The sequence below is a fragment of the Phyllobates terribilis genome, unplaced genomic scaffold (assembly GCF_046119375.1).
Source record: "Phyllobates terribilis strain yellow unplaced genomic scaffold, ASM4611937v1 Scaffold_4__5_contigs__length_816908805, whole genome shotgun sequence".
NCBI lineage: Eukaryota > Metazoa > Chordata > Amphibia > Anura > Dendrobatidae > Phyllobates > Phyllobates terribilis.
In genome coordinates, this window is record NW_027362764.1 from 720464391 (window position 1) to 720483671 (window position 19281).

At 42.8% G+C, this 19281-nt stretch overlaps 1 protein-coding gene across 1 annotated transcript in view; it reads left to right on the forward strand.

Annotated features, from left to right (window-relative positions):
- Positions 1-18425, forward strand: part of ZFPM2 (zinc finger protein, FOG family member 2) — a 588691-nt gene extending 570266 nt beyond the window's left edge. Inside the window, exon 8 of the mRNA XM_073679761.1 lies at positions 12544-18425. Coding sequence (XP_073535862.1) covers positions 12544-15032 — 2489 coding nt within the window. The 3' untranslated portion in view covers positions 15033-18425. The remainder of the gene's footprint in view (positions 1-12543) is intronic.
- The last annotated feature ends 856 nt before the right edge of the window (positions 18426-19281 follow it).

Sequence of the window (19281 nt, forward strand, 5' to 3'; positions counted from 1 at the left end):
CGTGCACCAAAAGCGTGTCCTGCATGTCTGGCGCTATTTGGAGCACCAATCATGCAGGGATTGTCTGCCACTCACTGTAATGCCACAGCCATGGTGGTTGTGGCATTACAGTGATTGCCCAAATCGATGGGAACAGTGCCAACAGTGAAACATGAAAAGCCGGCAATTCAGCAGCGGCATACACCGGTACCCGACAATTTAGAACCGAAAGAATAGAGCTTGACACATAGATTAGATAGATATAAACATGTCAGCCACATATATACGAAGTACAGTGAAAGTGCTGCTTACTGTACTTGTCATTTAGCGTAAAGGATTTATCAAAAAAAATAATAGTGTTTTCATGCACCGTCTCTTTAAAAAAGCCGGCCGGCAATTCAGCATCTGTACCCGACAATTTATAACAGACAGAATAGAGCTTCACACATAGATTAGATAGATAGAAACATGTCAGTCACATATATATGAAGTACAGTGATAGTGTTGGTTACTGTACTTGTCATTTAGTATTAAAATAAAGGATTTATTATTAAAAAAATTGGCGTGGGGTTCCCCTTAATTTTAGGCTCTAGCGGAGGTTAAGCAGACGGCTGGGGCAGATGTTTGAAGCCTGGGAAGGGGGTAATACCCACGGAGCTTCCCAGGCTACTAATATCAGCCCCCAGCTGAATACATAGCCTTTACTAGCTATTAAAATGGGGGACCCCCCAAAAAAAATGACGTGGGGTCCCCCCTAATTTAATAGCTAGCAAAGGCTAGGCAGACAGCTGGGGGCTGATATTAATAGCCCAGGAAGGGAGCCATGAATATTGGCCCCCTCCCAGGCTAGAAACACCAGCCGTCAGCCGCCCCAGAAATGGCGCATTCATAGGATGCGCCAATTCTGGCACTTAGCCTCGCTCTTCCACGCTGCCCTGGTGCGGTGGCAGGGGGTAATAGGGTTGGGGTTGATGTCAGCTTATAATGCCAGCTGACATCAAGCCCAGGTTAGTAATGGAGAGGCGTCTATAAGACACCCCCATTACTAACCCCATAGTCAAAGTTAAAAAAAACACAAACACCCAGAATAAAGTCCTTTAATTGAAATAAAGACACAATCCTTTATTGTTCTAAATTAAACCATACTTACCGTCACGCCCATTCCAGCTGAAGCCAACGATCTCCTGCAATAAAAGAAAAATAATAAAGCAACCTCATCCTTACCTTTCCATGGTTCCCACGACAGCTTCAGCTCTGCTACATCGAGATGACAGGCTGGACCGCAGCAGAACGCTGCCATCCAGCCTCTCATCCCGCAGACACTGAGAAGCGCAGGCTTGCTTGCGCTGCTCAGCGTCTCTCTGTGACGACATCCAGATGAGCCGAGGTCATGTCCAATGAACTCGGCTCACCTCATGCACGTCACTGACAGCGTGGGAAAATTCTCACGCTGAAGCGGTGAGTGCAGGAGAATTCTCCCACGCTGTCAGTGATGTGCATAAGGTGAGCTCATGTCCAATGAACTCAGCTCACCTCCTGCACGTCACTGACAGCGTGGGAGAATTCTCCTGCACTCAGCGCTTCAGCGTGAGAATTCTCCCACGCTGAAGCGCTGAGTGCAGGAGAATTTTCCCACGCTGTCAGTGTCGTGCATAAGGTGAGCTCATGTCCAATGAACTCAGCTCACCTCCTGCACGTCACTGACAGCGTGGGAGAATTCTCCTGCACTCAGCGCTTCAGTGTGAGAATTCTCCCACGCTAAAGCGCTGAGTGCAGGAGAATTTTCCCACGCTGTCAGTGACGTGCATGAGGTGAGCCGAGTTCATTGGACATTAACTCGGCTCATCTGGATGCCCTCACAGAGAGACACTGTGGAGCGCAAGCAAGCCTGCGCTTCTCAGTGTCTGCGGGATGACAGGCTGGATGGCAGCGTTCTGCTGCGGTCCAGCCTGTCATCTCGATGTAGCAGAGCTGAAGCTGTCATGGGAACCATGGAAAGGTAAGGATGATGTTGCTTTATTATTTTTCTTTTATTTCAGGAGATCGTTGGCTTCAGCTGGAATGGGCCTGGCGGTAAGTATGGTTTAATTTAGAACAATAAAGAATTGTGTGTTTATTTCAATTAAAGGACTTTTTTCTGGGTGTTGTGTTTTTTTTAAATACTTTACTAGAAATTCATGGTGGTCATGTCTAATATTGGCGTGACCCCATGAATTTCGGGCTTAGGGCCAGCTGATAATGCCAAGCTGGCCCTAACCCCTTTATTACCCAGTGAGCCACCGCATCAGGGCCCTGGATGAGTTGGGTACAGCGCCAGAAGATGGCGCTTCTATGAACGCGCCATTTTCCGGGGTGGCTGCGGACTGCAATTTGCAGCGGGGGTGGCCCAGAAAGCTTGGGCCTCCCTGCGCTGCGGATTCCAGCCCCCAGCTGCCTAGTTGTACCTGGCTGGACACAAAAACAGGGCGAAGCCCCACGTCAATTTTCTTTAAATTATTTCATGAAATAATTAAGAAAAAAAGGGCTTCCCTATATTGTTGTGTCCGGCCAGGTACAAATAGGCAGCTGGTGGTTGGGGGCAGCCCGTTCCTGCCTGCTGTACCTGGCTGGACACAAATATAGTGCGAAGCCCCACGTCAATTTTTTTTAAATTATTTCATGAATTTCCTGAAATAATTTAAAAAAATTGAAGTGGGGCTTCGCACTATATTTGTGTCCAGCCAGGTACAGCAGGCAGGAACGGGCTGCCCCCATCCACCAGCTGCCTATTTGTACCTGGCCGGACACAACAATATAGGGAAGCCCTTTTTTTCTTAATTATTTCATGAATTTCATGAAATAATTTAAAAAAATTGAAGTGGGGCTTCGCACTATATTTGTGTCCAGCCAGGTACAGCAGGCAGGAACGGGCTGCCCCCAACCACCAGCTGCCTATTTGTACCTGGCCGGACACAACAATATAGGGAAGGCCTTTTTTTCTTAATTATTTCATGAATTTCATGAAATAATTAAAAAAAAAGTACGTGGGGCTTCGCCCTATTTTTGTGTCCAGCCAGGTACAACTAGGCAGCTGGGGGCTGGAATCTGCAGCGCAGGGAGGCCCAAGCTTTCTGGGCCCCCCCCCGCTACAAATTGCAGTCCGCAGCCACCCCGGAAAATGGCGCGTTCATAGAAGCGCCATCTTCTGGCGCTGTACCCAACTCATCCAGGGCCCTGGTGCGGTGGCTCACTGGGTAATAAAGGGGTTAGGGCCAGCTTGGTATTATCAGCTGGCCCCAAGCCCAAAATTCATGGGGTCACGCCAGTATTAGACATGACCGCCATGAATTTCTAGTAAAGTATTTAAAAAAAACACAACACCCAGAATAAAGTCCTTTAATTGAAATAAAGACACAATTCTTTATTGTTCTAAATTAAACCATACTTACCATCACACCCATTCCAGCTGAAGCCAACGATCTCCTGCAATAAAAGAAAAATAATAAACCAACCTCATCCTTACCTTTCCATGGTTCCCACGACAGCTTCAGCTCTGCTACATCGAGATGACTGGCTGGACCGCAGCAGAACGCTGCCATCCAGTCTGTCATCCCGCAGACACTGAGAAGCGCAGGCATGCTTGCGCTCCTCACTGTCTCGCTGTGACGGCATCCAGATGAGCCGAGGTCATGTCCAATGAACTCGGCTCACCTCATGCACGTCACTGACAGCGTGGGAAAATTCTCACGCTGAAGTGCTGAGTGCAGGAGAATTCTCCCACGCTGTCAGTGATGTGCATGAGGTGAGCTCATGTCCAATGAACTCAGCTCACCTCCTGCACGTCACTGACAGCGTGGGAAAATTCTCCTGCAATCAGCGCTTCAGCGTGAGAATTTTCCCACGCTGTCAGTGACGTGCATGAGGTGAGCCGAGTTCATTGGACATGAACTCGGCTCATCTGGATGTCGTCACAGAGAGACGCTGAGCAGCGCAAGCATGCCTGCGCTTCTCAGTGTCTGCGGGATGACAGGCTGGATGGCAGCGTTCTGCTGCGGTCCAGCCTGTCATCTCGATGTAGCAGAGCTGAAGCTGTCGTGGGAACCATGGAAAGGTAAGGATGAGGTTGCTTTATTATTTTTCTTTTATTGCAGGAGATCGTTGGCTTCAGCTGGAATGGGCGTGATGGTAAGTATGGTTTAATTTAGAACAATAAAGGATTGTGTCTTTATTTCAATTAAAGGACTTTATTCTGGGTGTTTGTGTTTTTTTTAACTTTGACTATGGGGTTAGTAATGGGGGTGTCTTATAGACGCCTCTCCATTACTAACCTGGGCTTGATGTCAGCTGGCATTATAAGCTGACATCAACCCCAACCCTATTACCCCCTGCCACCGCACCAGGGCAGCGTGGAAGAGCGAGGCTAAGTGCCAGAATTGGCGCATCCTATGAATGCGCCATTTCTGGGGCGGCTGACGGCTGGTGTTTCTAGCCTGGGAGGGGGCCAATATTCATGGCTCCCTTCCTGGGCTATTAATATCAGCCCCCAGCTGTCTGCCTAGCCTTTGCTAGCTATTAAATTAGGGGGGACCCCACGTCATTTTTTTGGGGGGGTCCCCCATTTTAATAGCTAGTAAAGGCTATGTATTCAGCTGGGGGCTGATATTAGTAGCCTGGGAAGCTCCGTGGGTATTACCCCCTTCCCAGGCTTCAAACATCTGCCCCAGCCGTCTGCTTAACCTCCGCTAGAGCCTAAAATTAAGGGGAACCCCACGCCAATTTTTTTAATAATAAATCCTTTATTTTAATACTAAATGACAAGTACAGTAACCAACACTATCACTGTACTTCATATATATGTGACTGACATGTTTCTATCTATCTAATCTATGTGTGATGCTCTATCTTTCTGTTCTAAATTGTCGGGTACCGCTGCTGAATTGCCGGCCGGCTTTTTTAAAGAGACAGTGCATGAAAACACTATTATTTTTTTAAATAAATCCTTTACACTAAATGACAAGTACAGTAAGCAACACTATCACTGTACTTATTATATATGTGACTGACATGTTTCTATCTATCTAATCTATGTGTGAAGCTCTATTCTTTCTGTTCTAAATTGTCGGGTACAGATGCTGAATTGCCGGTCGGCTTTTTTAAAGAGACGGTGCATGAAAACACTAATATTTTTTTTAATAAATCCTTTACACTAAATGACAAGTGCAGTAACCAACACTGTCACTGTGCTTCTTATATGTGTGACTGACATGTTTCTATCTATCTAATCTATGTGTGATGCTCTATTCCTTCTTGTCTAAATTGTCGGGTACCGGTGTATGCCGCTGCTGAATTTGCCGGCCGGCTTTTTTAAAGAGAGTGTCTTCTGAGCAGTTTGTCAGCTTTTGGACACCTTTGCAGGTGTTTTCTATGTGTTTCTATGTGTTTTTGTTTGCCTGCCATTGGTTTTAATGGTGTTCGACGGTGTTCTAAGGTGTTCGACGAACAGTTCGACGAACAGTTCCTCGAACATCCCGGTGTTCGACGAACCGAACCGAACCCGAACACTATGGGGGTGGCTCAACACTATTCAGTAGCTCTGTATTCACCTGACTCCTGCACAACACAACTGATGGTCCCAACCCCATTTATAAGGCAAGAAATCCCACTTATTAAACCTGACAGGGCACACGTGTGAAGTGAAAACCATTTCCGGTGACTACCACTTGAAGCTCATCAAGAGAATGCCAAGAGTGTGCAAAGCAGTCATCAAAGCAAAAGGTGGCTACTTTGAAGAACCTAGAATATAAGACATATTTTCAGTTGTTTCACACTTTTTTGTTAAGTATATAATTCCACATGTGTTAATTCATAGTTTTGATGCCATCAGTGTGAATGTACAATTTTCATAGTCATGAAAATACAGAAAAATCTTTAAATGAGAAGGTGTGTCCAAACTTTTGGTCTGTACTATATGTATAGCCTATTACTTCTTCTAGCACTCCAGTGTAACATAATGTGTAAAGGTCCCAATACACATTAGATAAAAGTTGCCGAAACCTGACGATTTTGGTGGGATCTACCAACCTTCTAATGTGTAAGGGGGTCTCTTGACTGACAACAAAATGTGTTAGGGGACATAAGGATCTGCTCGTTGATATTGAGTCACCCGATCCTTTTTGTTTGGTGGGAGATAAGCTGCCAGATGATTCTGGCTTTTTCGTAGAGAGCACAGGAGCGCTTGGCCAAGTGTCCCTTTGTGTGGACCAGCTTAATTCCTCTTAATTAAAACACACAAAGTAAACCAGTTAGTTATGCCTTTCCCAGGATTTAAAGGGGTTGTCCGGTGAAAACCGATAAGTCTGCAGACACTCTGTGTGACTGCAGACTTGTGAATCCCCCCAGCGCACGCACTGTGCACTCGCTTGTTGAGGACCAGGTAACGGAGGGTATATATGAGAGCTATAGTGAACCGGCACCACGAAAAATTATTTCAGAATGCTGTGCCAAACACTAAATGAAGACAATAAATAGGAAAAAAGAAAAAGTGTGTAGCTGGCATCTACAATAATTGAATAAATGTCAAAAGAAATAAACTGGAAAAAGTATATATATAAATGATAAAAACCTTTATTAATACCACAAATGAACACTAGTTTGTATATTAAAACATATTTAAAAACAGAGAAGTGTAAAAAATTATCCCGTTATGATAGGGCTTGATTATTTATATAACAATATACAAGATTAAAGCTCTTGCTCCCACAAAGAGAGAATACAGGCTGTGTAGTATGGAAAAGAATGAAATTCGCATATGACACTATGGATTAGCATATATATATATATATATATATATATATATATATATATATATATATATATATATATATATACTGTGTTCCAAATTATTATGCAAATAATATTTTCTCAGATTTTCCCAAATTACCTATATGAATTGCAGTCATTGTAATTTTCCAGTCAAATAACTATTAGAGTACAATTGAAAGGTTTTTGTACAAACTGCCTTTGATAACAGTATATTTTTAAAAAAATACAAAACTCAAAATGCATGTTCCAAATTATTATGCACAGCAGAGTTTTCAACCTTTTCATTTTAATAAAGAACAAAAAAATGGTCATTTTTGAAATTATAAGCATTAGCAGGTTACTACAAACTGAAATCAAACAGTTTTCAACTCAAAACTTTATTCTAGGTGATGTTACATTTGCACATAGGACCCCTTGTTCGAAAGGAGCTTCTGAACTCTCTCGTCCATTGAATTTGTCAGCTTTTGGATGGTTTCTGCTTCAATTGTTTTGCATGAAGACAGAATACCCTCCCAGAGCTGTTGCTTAGATGTGAACTGCCTCCCGCCATCATAGACACTCCTTTTGATGATGCTCCAGAGGTTCTCAATGGGGTTGAGATCAGGGGAGCATGGGGGCCACACCATAAGTTTGTCCCCTTTTATGCCCATAGCAGCCAGAGATGCAGATGTGTTATGTGCAGGATGAGCCGGGGCATTATCATGCATGAAATGATCTCGATGGTCCAGATGGATGGAGTGGAGGATGGCTGGTTGATGGACACCCCATGCAAACATGGCTACGGCGCTAACAAGGAGGAGGTAGAGTAATGTTTTGGCCTGGAATCATGGGGAGAGAGATTGTCGGCCCTTTTAGGATCCCTGAAGGGGTAAAGATGAACTCCATAATGTATGTTGAGTTTCTCAAACAGCACTTCCTTCCCTGGTTCAAGAAGAAGAACCGTGCATTCCGCAGCAAGATCATTTCATGCATGATAATGCCCCGTCTCATGCTGCACATAACACATCTGCATCTCTGGCTGCTATGGGCATAAAAGGGGACAAACTTATGGTGTGGCACCCATGCTCCCCTGACCTCAACCCCATTGAGAACCTCTGGAGCATCATCAAAAGGAGTGTCTATGATGGCGGGAGGCAGTTCACATCTAAGCAACAGCTCTGGGAGGGTATTCTGTCCTCATGCAAAACAATTAAAGCAGAAACCATCCAAAACCTGACAAATTCAATGGACGAGAGAGTTCAGAAGCTCCTTTCGAACAAGGGGTCCTATGTGCAAATGTAACATCACCTAGAATAAAGTTTTGAGTTGAAAACTGTTTGATTTCAGTTTGTAATAACCTGCTAATTAGTGTTGAGCGAGCACTAAAATGCTCGGGTGCTCGAAGCTTGGGCCGAGCTCGCCGTGATACTCGGGTGCTCAACCCGAGCAACGAGCCCAATGTTAGTCTATGGGAGACTCGAACATTTTTGCGGCGGCTCCCCCGGCAGTCTTTTAAAAGCCTAACAAGTGCCCAAAACGATAGTGACAGTGCTCAAATGACATGGGGACAGCATGGGGATCGCCCCAGGAAGCATTTCTGACCCCCAGGTCACTGCTGTCAACAACGTGGTCAGAGGTATTAAGCCACTTTTACAGGCTCAAAATAAAACGTTCAAAAACGAAAGTGAAAGTGCTTTCCTGTGAAATATGTTAAGGATAGTGTTGAGCGATACCTTCCGATATCAGGAAATATCGTATCGGATTGAACGGACCGATACCCAAAAAGTATCGGATATCGCCGATTCCGATACAGGAAACCAATGCAAGTCAATGGGACACAAATATCGGAATGAAAATAAACCCTTTCTTTCCTTGTAGGTTAATTCTACATGAAGTAAAACAACTAAGAATAATGTAGAATGTATTACGCAAAAAGCCGGCAATTCAGCAGCGGCATACACCGGTACCCGACAATTTACAACAGAAAGAATAGAGCTTCACACATAGATTAGATAGATAGAAACATGTCAGTCAAATATATATGAAGTACAGTGACAGTGTTGGTTACTGTACTTGTCATTTAGTGTAAAGGATTTATTTAAAAAAATAATTGTGTTTTCAAGCACTGTCTGTTTAAAAAAGCCGGCCGGCAATTCAGCTGCGGTACCCGACAATTTATAACAGACAGAATAGAGCTTCACACATAGATTAGATAGATAGAAACATGTCAGTCACATATATATGAAGTACAGTGACAGTGTTGCTTACTGTACTTGTCATTTAGTGTAAAGGATTTATTTAAAAATATAATAGTTCATTGGACATGACCTCACCTCATTCACGTCACTGACAGCGTGGGAAAATTCTCACGCTGAAGCGCTGAGTGCAGGAGAATTTTCCCACGCTGTCAGTGACGTGCATGAGGTGAGCCGAGTTCATTGGACATGACCTCGGCTCATCTTTATGCCGTCACAGAGAGACACTGAGGAGCGCAAGCATGCCTGTGCTTCTCAGTGTCTGCGGGATGACAGGCTGGATGGCAGCGTTCTGCTGCGGTCCAGCCTGTCATCTCGATGTAGCAGAGCTGAAGCTGTCGTGGAAGCCATGGAAAGGTAAGGATGAGGTTGCTTTATTATTTTTCTTTTTTTGCAGGAGATCGTTGGCTTCAGCTGGAATGGGCGTGATGGTAAGTATAGTTTAATTTAGAACAATAAAGAATTGTGTGTTTATTTCAATTAAAGGACTTTATTCTGGGTGTTTGTGTTTTTTTTAAATACTTTACTAGAAATTCATGGTGGTCATGTCTAATATTGGCGTGACCCCATGAATTTCGGGCTTAGGGCCAGCTGATAATGCCAAGCTGGCCTTAACCCCTTTATTACCCAGTGAGCCACCGCACCAGGGCCCTGGATGAGTTGGGTACAGCGCCAGAAGATGGCGCTTCTATGAACGCGCCATTTTCCGGGGTGGCTGCGGACTGCAATTTGCAGCGGGTGGGGCCCAGAAAGCTTGGGCCTCCCTGCGCTGCGGATTCCAGCCCCCAGCTGCCTAGTTGTACCTGGCTGGACACAAAAATAGGGCGAAGCCCCACGTATTTTTTTTTTAATTATTTCATGAAATTCATGAAATAATTAAGAAAAAAAGGGCTTCCCTATATTGTTGTGTCCAACCAGGTACAAATAGGCAGCTGGTGGTTGGGGGCAGCCCGTTCCTGCCTGCTGTACCTGGCTGGACACAAATATAGGGGCGAAGCCCCACGTCAATTTTTTTTTAAGGGCTATGTGACCAAGAAGGAGAGTGATGGGGTGCTACGCGAGATGACCTGGCCTCCACAGTCACCAGACCTGAACCCAATCGAGATGGTTTGGGGTGAGCTGGACCGCAGAGTGACGGCAAAAGGGCCAACAAGTGCTAAGCATCTCTGGGAACTCCTTCAAGATTGTTGGAAGACCATTTCTGGTGACTACCTCTTGAAGCTCATCAAGAGAATGCCAAGAGTGTGCAAAGCAGTCATCAAAGCAAAAGGTGGCTACTTTGAAGAACCTAGAATATAAGACATATTTTCAGCTGTTTCACACTTTTTTTGTTACGTATATAATTCCACATGTGTTAATTCATAGTTTTGATGCCTTCAGTGTGAATGTACAATTTTCATAGTCATGAAAATATAGAAAAATCTTTAAATGAGAAGGTGTGTCCAAACTTTTGGTCTGTACTGTATGTAAGTGTTATCTCCATCACTGCGAAATAAACAAATAAACATAGAAAAATATCCGTACCAATAATAAATGCATAGTTATAATAAGAAGAGAAGCTCTATACTGCATAGAGCATATTTATGCAACAAGGCTAGATGACAGCTACATATATTGAGTTTTAAATAAAGAGTTATCCGTGCAAGTTACCAATATATGACGGGGTGAGGAAGTAGCTGACCCGCATCCATGTGGCTTCTTCAGGGGTATGAGTTATACATACCCCCGGCCAGTGGGCATGGCCTCGCTCTCCATACACTTGTATTGAGCCGAGGCCGCTCCCTGTCTAGTGATGTAGCCGTCTAGTGGGCGTGGCTGACTAGAGGGCGTGGCCTCACTCCATACCAGTGTATGGAGAGCAAGACTGCGCCCACTGGCCGGGGGTATGTATAACTCATACATACCCTCTGTTACCAGGTCTGAAACCGATAAATCCCTGCAGCTCACAGTGCGCACGCTGGTGGGATTCATAAGTCTGCAGTCACGCAGAGTGACTGCAGACTTATCGGTTTTGACCGGACAACCCTTTAAGCCCTTAAAGATCTTTCTTTTCATATACATTCACTTATATGTAGAAGCCATGGCGCTGACCTTGCTGGAGGAGACTGTGGTCAGTCTGCCTTTTCCCCCTTCAGCTGTAATTTTCCTGTGGATTAATAGCTATTATTCACGTAATACATGGACACATTCAGTCAGTCAGATCAAGAAGGAGTTTGTGGGGTTTATGGAAATTCCTCTTTTTGGGGAATAATATTTGTAAAGACTTTGCCCTTTTAACCATACACATAGTTTTATGGCCGTAATGCCTAAGGGTATGTGCACACATTCAGGATTTATAGCAGAAAATTCTGCTGCAAATCCTGATGTGTTGTGTTGACAAGAAAAACGCTGCTTAAAGTATGCATGATTTTATCCTATTTTTGTTGTGTTTTTTTACATACATTTTTGTTGGTGATTTTTCCCCACTCATTAGTATTGATGAAATCTGCAGCAAAAATGCCGAAAAAATTGACATGCTGCAGATTTAAATCTCAGACTGTGTGCACACATTGCGTTTTCGCTGCGTTTTTTTCCAGAGCAGATTTGTCACAAAACCTGAAGGGTTTCTTGATGCCAACAAAGTGAATGAGAGTTCTGAAGTCTCATGCACACATTGCACATTTGTGACTTGCACATTCAAATCTACAAGATGTCAATTGTTTCAGTGTTTTTGCTGCAAATTTCACCCATACTAATGAGTGGGGGAAAATGTGCACCAAAAACGCAAGTAAGAAACACAACAAAAATGCATGTTTTTGTCACTGCATTTTTCCTGCCAAGAGATGCAGAAATGGTGCAGAAATTTCTCAGGTCGAACCCATCACCTGGATCTGCATGTGAGACTACTTGTAGTGACGGCCCCATGGATCTACTTTCAACACTTACACAATGGGCCTAGTCACTGTTTCAACAATGGTTAGAGGCTTTAGAGGCTCCTGAGATACTAATGAGATTACTAGAATGCTGGATACTTTACAAGTGAAATTAGTGCACATACTGACGAGCAAGCAGAACAATAAAACACAGCATGAAATCACTAATAAAAAGTCTTTAGTAAATGGACAGCTCCTCACAATAACCAATGTCCCAATTGATTAACAGCCAAATGTATTCAAAAATAGTATCGTTTGGGCACATTCGCATTTTGCGAATGCGTTGTGTTGTAAGGCGCAGTCAATTTTGCTTTTCAATACAATCACATAGTATAAGTATTTTTCAATAGCAAACATAGGAAATGTGTAGGCGCACACCTTAGCATAGATTTTTCATTGGACCCATAAATAGGTCACTTTGCTTAGATGTCACATATCAGAAATCCTCAATATTGGACATATTCTCTTGCATTCATTAGCAACAGAACAACAGAATGACACATTGTACTAAACCCGCAGGGACATGCACTGACTTCCAATGTTAAACAATATTTCTGCTGTGCGATGAAAGATCAGCAAGATTTATTTATGTATTTACATTTTTCCATCTTTTGCAGGTGTTAAAGTTGAAGATTTCCTTCCCCCCGGGGCCAGTCTGAAATGTACCGTTTGTAACTACACAGCCGAATCTGTGATTAACTTCCACAAACACCTGTTCTCTCATCTTACTCAAGCTGCCTTTAGATGCAATCAGTGCCATTTTGGCTTTCAAACTCAGAGGGAACTCCTACAACACCAGGAGCTTCATGTCCCTGGAAGTAAACTACAACGGGAAGCTGACACTGAACATTCTCCTGGTGCCAGCGAAGCAAATGCACAACAGACGCCAGAACTGCTGAATAAAAATGAACTTCTACGGAGCCAAAAGACTGTGCAGAATAAAGATGCAAGCTCAGACAGTGAACTGGAAAAGAGTGAAAAGAAACCCAATCTTTTTCTCGCCAATCAGAGACCAGAGGCAACAAACAAAAATGTATTTTCATACACAAAAATTAAATCTGAGCCATCAAGCCCAAGGCTTGCTTCTTCGCCAGTACAACCCACCATTGGACCCTCATTCCCAATGGGACCCTTCCTTTCCCAGTTTGCTTTCCCACATGATATCACAGTTGTTCCTCAAGCCTCAGAAATCCTTGCAAAGATGTCTGAACTGGTGCATAGGAGGCTACGACATGGCAGCAATAGCTACCCTCCGGTAATTTACAGCCCCTTGATGCCAAAAGGGGCTACCTGCTTTGAGTGCAACATCACATTTAATAATTTGGACAATTATTTAGTACATAAGAAACACTACTGCAATAGTCGGTGGCAGCACATAACCAAGACAGCAGACTTCTCCGGAGTTGCCGAGAAGATAACAGAAGCTGTAAGTCCAACTAATTCCCAAAATTCTGTAAACCTGTTAAACCCTCCTTTACCTCCTACTGAAGCTGATAACCAGCTTCTTCCGACATCCTGCATTACCTCAGGCAATGTTTTAGATTTGTTAGGGTCCAATATTAAGTCAAGGGACAGCAAAGACTTTGTCGCCGATGTTAAAAAACTAGTAAATGCCAGTGGCAATGATGAGAAAATGAATGGAAAACCCAATGAAGTTAAAAACACCACTACTCCTCAAGTGGAGACGGACAATAGTGACCCAAACAAAACCACCTGTGAGGCTTGTAACATCACTTTTAGTAGACACGAGACCTTTATGGTTCATAAACAATACTACTGTGCAACCCGTCATGACCCACCATTAAAAAGATCCGCAATTAACAAAGTGCCTGCCCTGCAGAGAACTATGCGTACGAGGAAGAGGAGAAAGATGTATGAGATGTGTCTGCCCGAACATGACCAGAGGCAACAGCTAGTCCAACAGCATTTTCTACAAGTAGCTAATCTTGGAAACCCATGTACATCTGCTCAAGAGTCAGCAGAAGGGCTCGGGGACTGCTATCACCCCAGGTGCGATATCTTTCCAGGAGTTGTTCCAAAGCATTTGGAAACATCACTTTCGATTAGTAAATGTGTTCCAGTGGTGAAATGTGATACTTCGCACTCAACCATTTCCTCCCTGGAGATGGATGCTCCTATAGACCTCAGTAAAAAATGCATAACACAATCAGATAGGGCATCCACATCCCCGAAAAGGCTTCTGGACTATCATGAATGCACAGTATGTAAAATAGGGTTTAATAAAGTGGAAAACTACCTTACTCATAAGCAAAACTTCTGTCCTGTGACAGCAAGCCAACGCAACGACATAGGCAATCTAGAGAACAAAGTTTTCCCCAATGCAGAAAATGAAAGGAGCAGCCCTGATGGCAACTTTGAAAGAACCATCATAAAGTGTGAAAAGAACAGAACCTCGAAACAGTCCTCACCTAATGGGAACTTATTCTCTTCGCACTTAGCGACTCTTCAAGGTCTTAAAGTCTTTAGTGAGGCAGCCCAGCTTATCGCAACGAAAGAAGAAAACAAAACTGCATTTTTTCCACAATGCCTTTACCCAGGAGCAATAAAAAAAGCAAGAGGAGCAGATCAGCTTTCTCCGTATTATGGCATAAAGCCAAGTGATTATATTTCTGGGTCTCTTGTAATACACAATGCGGATTTAGATCAAAGCACAAATGTAGGAAATGAGTCTCCCAAAAGCCAGATACCTTCAAATGGATGTTCTTTGCTGAAGAAAGAGCCACTCCCGCTATTGCCAAAAAACAGGGGTATGGTAATAGTTAATGGTGGACTTAAGCAGGAGGACCGACCTGCAGTCAATTCCCAGCAAGAAAACATTTCTCAAAATCCTCCACAAGAAGACGGATGCAAATCCCCCTCCTGGGCATCGGAAAAACCTTTGACAGCCAATGAAAATGTTTCTCCGTCGACCCCAGCTGCTGAAGATCAGGTTTCGAGCCTAACAAAAAGCCTAAACGGTTCTGGTACAGCTGCAGTCGGTGGGAAATATTGCCGCTTGTGCGACATCCAATTTAACAATCTTTCAAACTTTATCACTCATAAAAAGTTTTACTGCTCGTCACATGCCGCTGAGCACGTCAAATGAACAATGGCGTGCCTTGATTTTGGTAAAAAAACATGAAGTCTATTTGTTTCTTGCAGTTAGTGAACAGATGAAATAAAAAACAATGCTGCTTTACTGATACCTGGACAATCAGGATAACCATTAATTGAAAATGACTTGAAGATTTAAGGTGTAATTCCATGACAGTTATGCGTAAAAGTGTATTATTGGTGCCATTTTTCCTATTATTTATTTTACCAGCAGTGTTCATACAGTTGTGCCCAGCACGGACTCCTGTGCACTTGCCATCTACATGGCAAATGAGTACTTAATCGACACAGCAGTCATTGTTGGACCCAACTGTAGCTGTGGTTATGTTATTTTTTATTTAAAGAACTTTATATTAAAGTCATTTGTAATGTTATTGTATAGTTATTGTGTAGCACATATGGTTTGCACCTGTATAATAGATTTTAAATAATATAGACACAACATTACAGAAAAAAAGGACATATTAGGAATAGCTTCAGAAGCACTTGTGTATACCTACTTTTTTTTCTTCTACGCTTTTGCAAAAGAGTAGATGTCTCTGCTGAAGTATAACTGGCATACTAAAACATTGCTAAAAAAATATACAATTATTTGATAATTATACAATCAAGTAGCAAAAATAAGCTAAGGATGCAATATCCAATAAGAATGCACTTTCCTAATAAAAGCTATCACTGATTGTTTTTTACACATGCCATATTAAAGGGCGTTATCCACTATGAAAATACTTTTCTGTAAGATAGATCATCAATATCAGATCAAAGGGGGCCCAACACCTGGTAGATGTTTGCAATGGTGTCAGAGGCTGGATGTAAAAAGTGTACCATGTGCAGTGGTCGTTCTCAGGTTCTGCAACTCAGATCACATTCATTTCAATAGCAATTGAAAAGCAGTGCCGGCGTCATTAAACTTTGTACTGAATCATGCTTTTCCAACCACCACCGCCACTGCAAACAGCTGATCGGTTGTGGTGAATCCAGCCACTGCAAACCGCTGATCAGTAGTGGTGGTTCCAGCCACTGCAAACCGCTAATCAGTAGTGGTGGTTCCAGTCACTGCAAACCGCTGATCGGTAGTGGTGGTTCCAGTCACTGCAAACCGCTGATCGGTAGTGGTGGTTCCAGCCACTGCAAACTTATAATCAGTAGTGGTGGTTCCAGCCACTGAAAACAGCTGATCGGTAGTGGTGATTCCAGCCACCACCGCCAATGCAAACAGCTGATCGGTAGCGGTGGTTCCAGCCACCGCCGCCACTGCAAACAGCTAATCTTTAGTGGTGCTGGGTATAAAATCCTTAACGATCTGATATTGATGACCTACGCTAAGATTAAGCCATAAATATCTATGTAATGGACCTACCCAGCATGTTGAGGAAACTTTTAATGTGGTCAGGAACCGTAGCTAGCTGCTCAGCTCACCCAAGAGTTCTTCTATTTTCAATGGAAATCAAGGAGTAAGTTAGTATTAGACACATCTGGTGGTGTTTTATCATTTTTGAAAACGTAAGGATAAAGCATGTTTAACATCCAACATACCTGACCCATCTCACCCCTGACATGTACCATTAGATGGGTAGCCCGTCCTGCCAAAATCAGCAGGTTTGTAAAATTATAGACACCTATAGCAGGACAGGATCTCTTTAGATGTTGTACCTGCATGGTGGACCTCATCTGGTGTAGCTCTACCAAGGCTTATTCTTGGTCAAGGGGCAAGCAAAATATCATTATGCCTAAATTATCTAATGAGGAAGATAAATGATTACATGGCACTCACTCAAAATAGACTACATTAAGGAAAAATGTGGTGCCACCTCACCATAAGAATGGGGCTAATCCATCTCTGGGGGTCAACCCAAGAAAAAACACTGTGAAGTGTACAGCGGCTGGTTTCAGCAACATCTATTATGGTTAGACAATAGGTACATCGTAGCACTGGATAGTCCCTGAGATAAGGTGCTTCCAGCGATACAGAAGAGGATGTCATTTCAGGTAATACATTTTAATTTAGCAACACGTTTCACACAAAATCTTATCCTGACAAGTGTTAAAAAAAGAAAACTTGACTCCTTCAAGCACTGAGAGTGCTTTTGGCTCTCATCTACTCTCAACGGCTTTTTAGGAGACAAAAAATTCTATACTCACCTTCTGGGCTGGCACCGCACTCTGTTCTGTGCTGGTTTCCCGATTCTTTTCTGGTGGTGGATGTCATATGACTGATGCAGCCAATCAGCAGCCCTGATTTGCTGCAGCCTTCACATTCTGTCCGAGACGGAAAAAAAAGTCTCTCTCCCAATTCGGATGGTGCCCACTTCACCAGAAGAAGAAGACAGGAGGCTATAGGGGTCACAATCCAGAATATGAGGAAATAGAGAAGTTAGTGAAATCTGTCAGGTGACCCCCTCCCTGGCTCTACTGAAAAATTGAGAGTGATCAAATGAGAGGCTTATGTAATGGACTAGTATTATCCTACGTACATGGAAGAGAGTGAGCCATCGTAAAGATCAAAATGGGCTTCAATTATTGTAATGGATTTCACCATCCAGGACAAAATGGTGTTTGTCTACCTTTCATGGCATTTCCATGATCACTGGACCAAATCCCCCAAATCATTGTTTTTGAAAAGAATTGCCCAGAGTTTGCCAAAGCCTTTTGGTCTTCTTATATAGCATGTATGCCCATGCCAAATTACCAGTTTTATTACTGTTAGGATGATTTTTTTTAGTTCAGGGCTATTAAAATGTCCACTATGTATAGAAGAGGCTGTCCATCATATATTCCATTCTCATACACTGGTTAAAAAAACAGAAATACACAAATGATGTACAGCGAACATTAAATTACCAATTTCCAACCAAATTAATTCTCAACACAAGGAGACGCATATAAATATTGTTAAGATGTCATTATACCTTAGCAGACACATTAAGTTAGACATTAGGCTTTGCATATGTATGTAGCAGTCTGTTCCTGTTCACTTTTTCAATCCGAAAAACTGTATGTTAAATGAAGATGGATTTTTTTTTCTTGTATAGTAACTGTATTTTCTTTTGCTGATGCATCTTTGTCTGAATTTTTAAGACTCTTTGCTGTTTAATGCAATACTTTATAATGAATGAACAAAAAGAAAAATTACCGGAAGCAGTATTGTAAGTTCTAAAAGTCAGCCAGTTTTATCTTTTAAAGATGTAAAATGAAAAATCTAAACCCTAAACCTGATGCTGCAAGTATGAATCTAATTCATATGTATTATATATTTACAGTACCTATAAGTGTCACAATACTGCGACTGGTGATCACAGAGATAATGTTCTACTTCTGATAGAAATAATTTCTCAACAAATGTTGTTACTATGCATGTATATGGATGGAATAAAATTCCGGCTCATTGGACAAGTCTCAGACCTTTGTTTTCTAATTTCACATTTTACTATATTTTGTGCTTTGGCGGATGATATGTAAAAGATTTATCTACTAAATGTGAGCAAAAAGCGGAACACTGACAAGATGAAAAGCAAAAAAAAAAAATTAAAACGTTTCAAAACTTCCAACTGTGAGCCAGAGGAGAGAGTCACTACTAATGTACAGTGGCTCTCGCTCTGAGCGACCAAGTTCATCAAAGAATTTTGGTGTAAATTAGCAGCAGATCCTAATTTCCATCAGCAAAATCAGATGTATGCTGTAGAATGCTTGTGGCATTCATATTGCTGGTGATAAGTTAACTCCAATAAACTTTATTTCAGCATAACCTGTAAAATCCTTGATATGCTGTTACAAGAAGGGGCTCACTAGGTGAGGTGGATCCTATAAGCCCAAGGTCCAGGTGGGCACACGGGCCACAGGCGTCGGTGCAACAAATGAGTAATACACACAGGACACATACAGTTAACTGGGGGACTGGAAGCTGCAGGCAGCCAGGAGACAACCTGAAGAACGCAGACATCTAGCAGAGTTACTGAAGTCCACTGAGATTAAAGGACTGGAAGCCGCAAGCACCCATGAGATTTATTGGATACTGCAGACAGGTTGCAGAGTTGCTAAAGGTCGCAGGCAGACAGGAGACGGAAGAAATGAAAGCCGCAGGCAAACAGGTGATGTCTTGGAGACCACAGTCAGGTTGCAGAGTTACTGAAGTTCACAGGCAATTAGGAGATTAAAAGACTGGAAACCACAAGCACCCATGACATTTCTTAGAGACTGCAGACAGGTTGCAGAGTTACTAAAGGTTGCAGGCAGACAGGAGA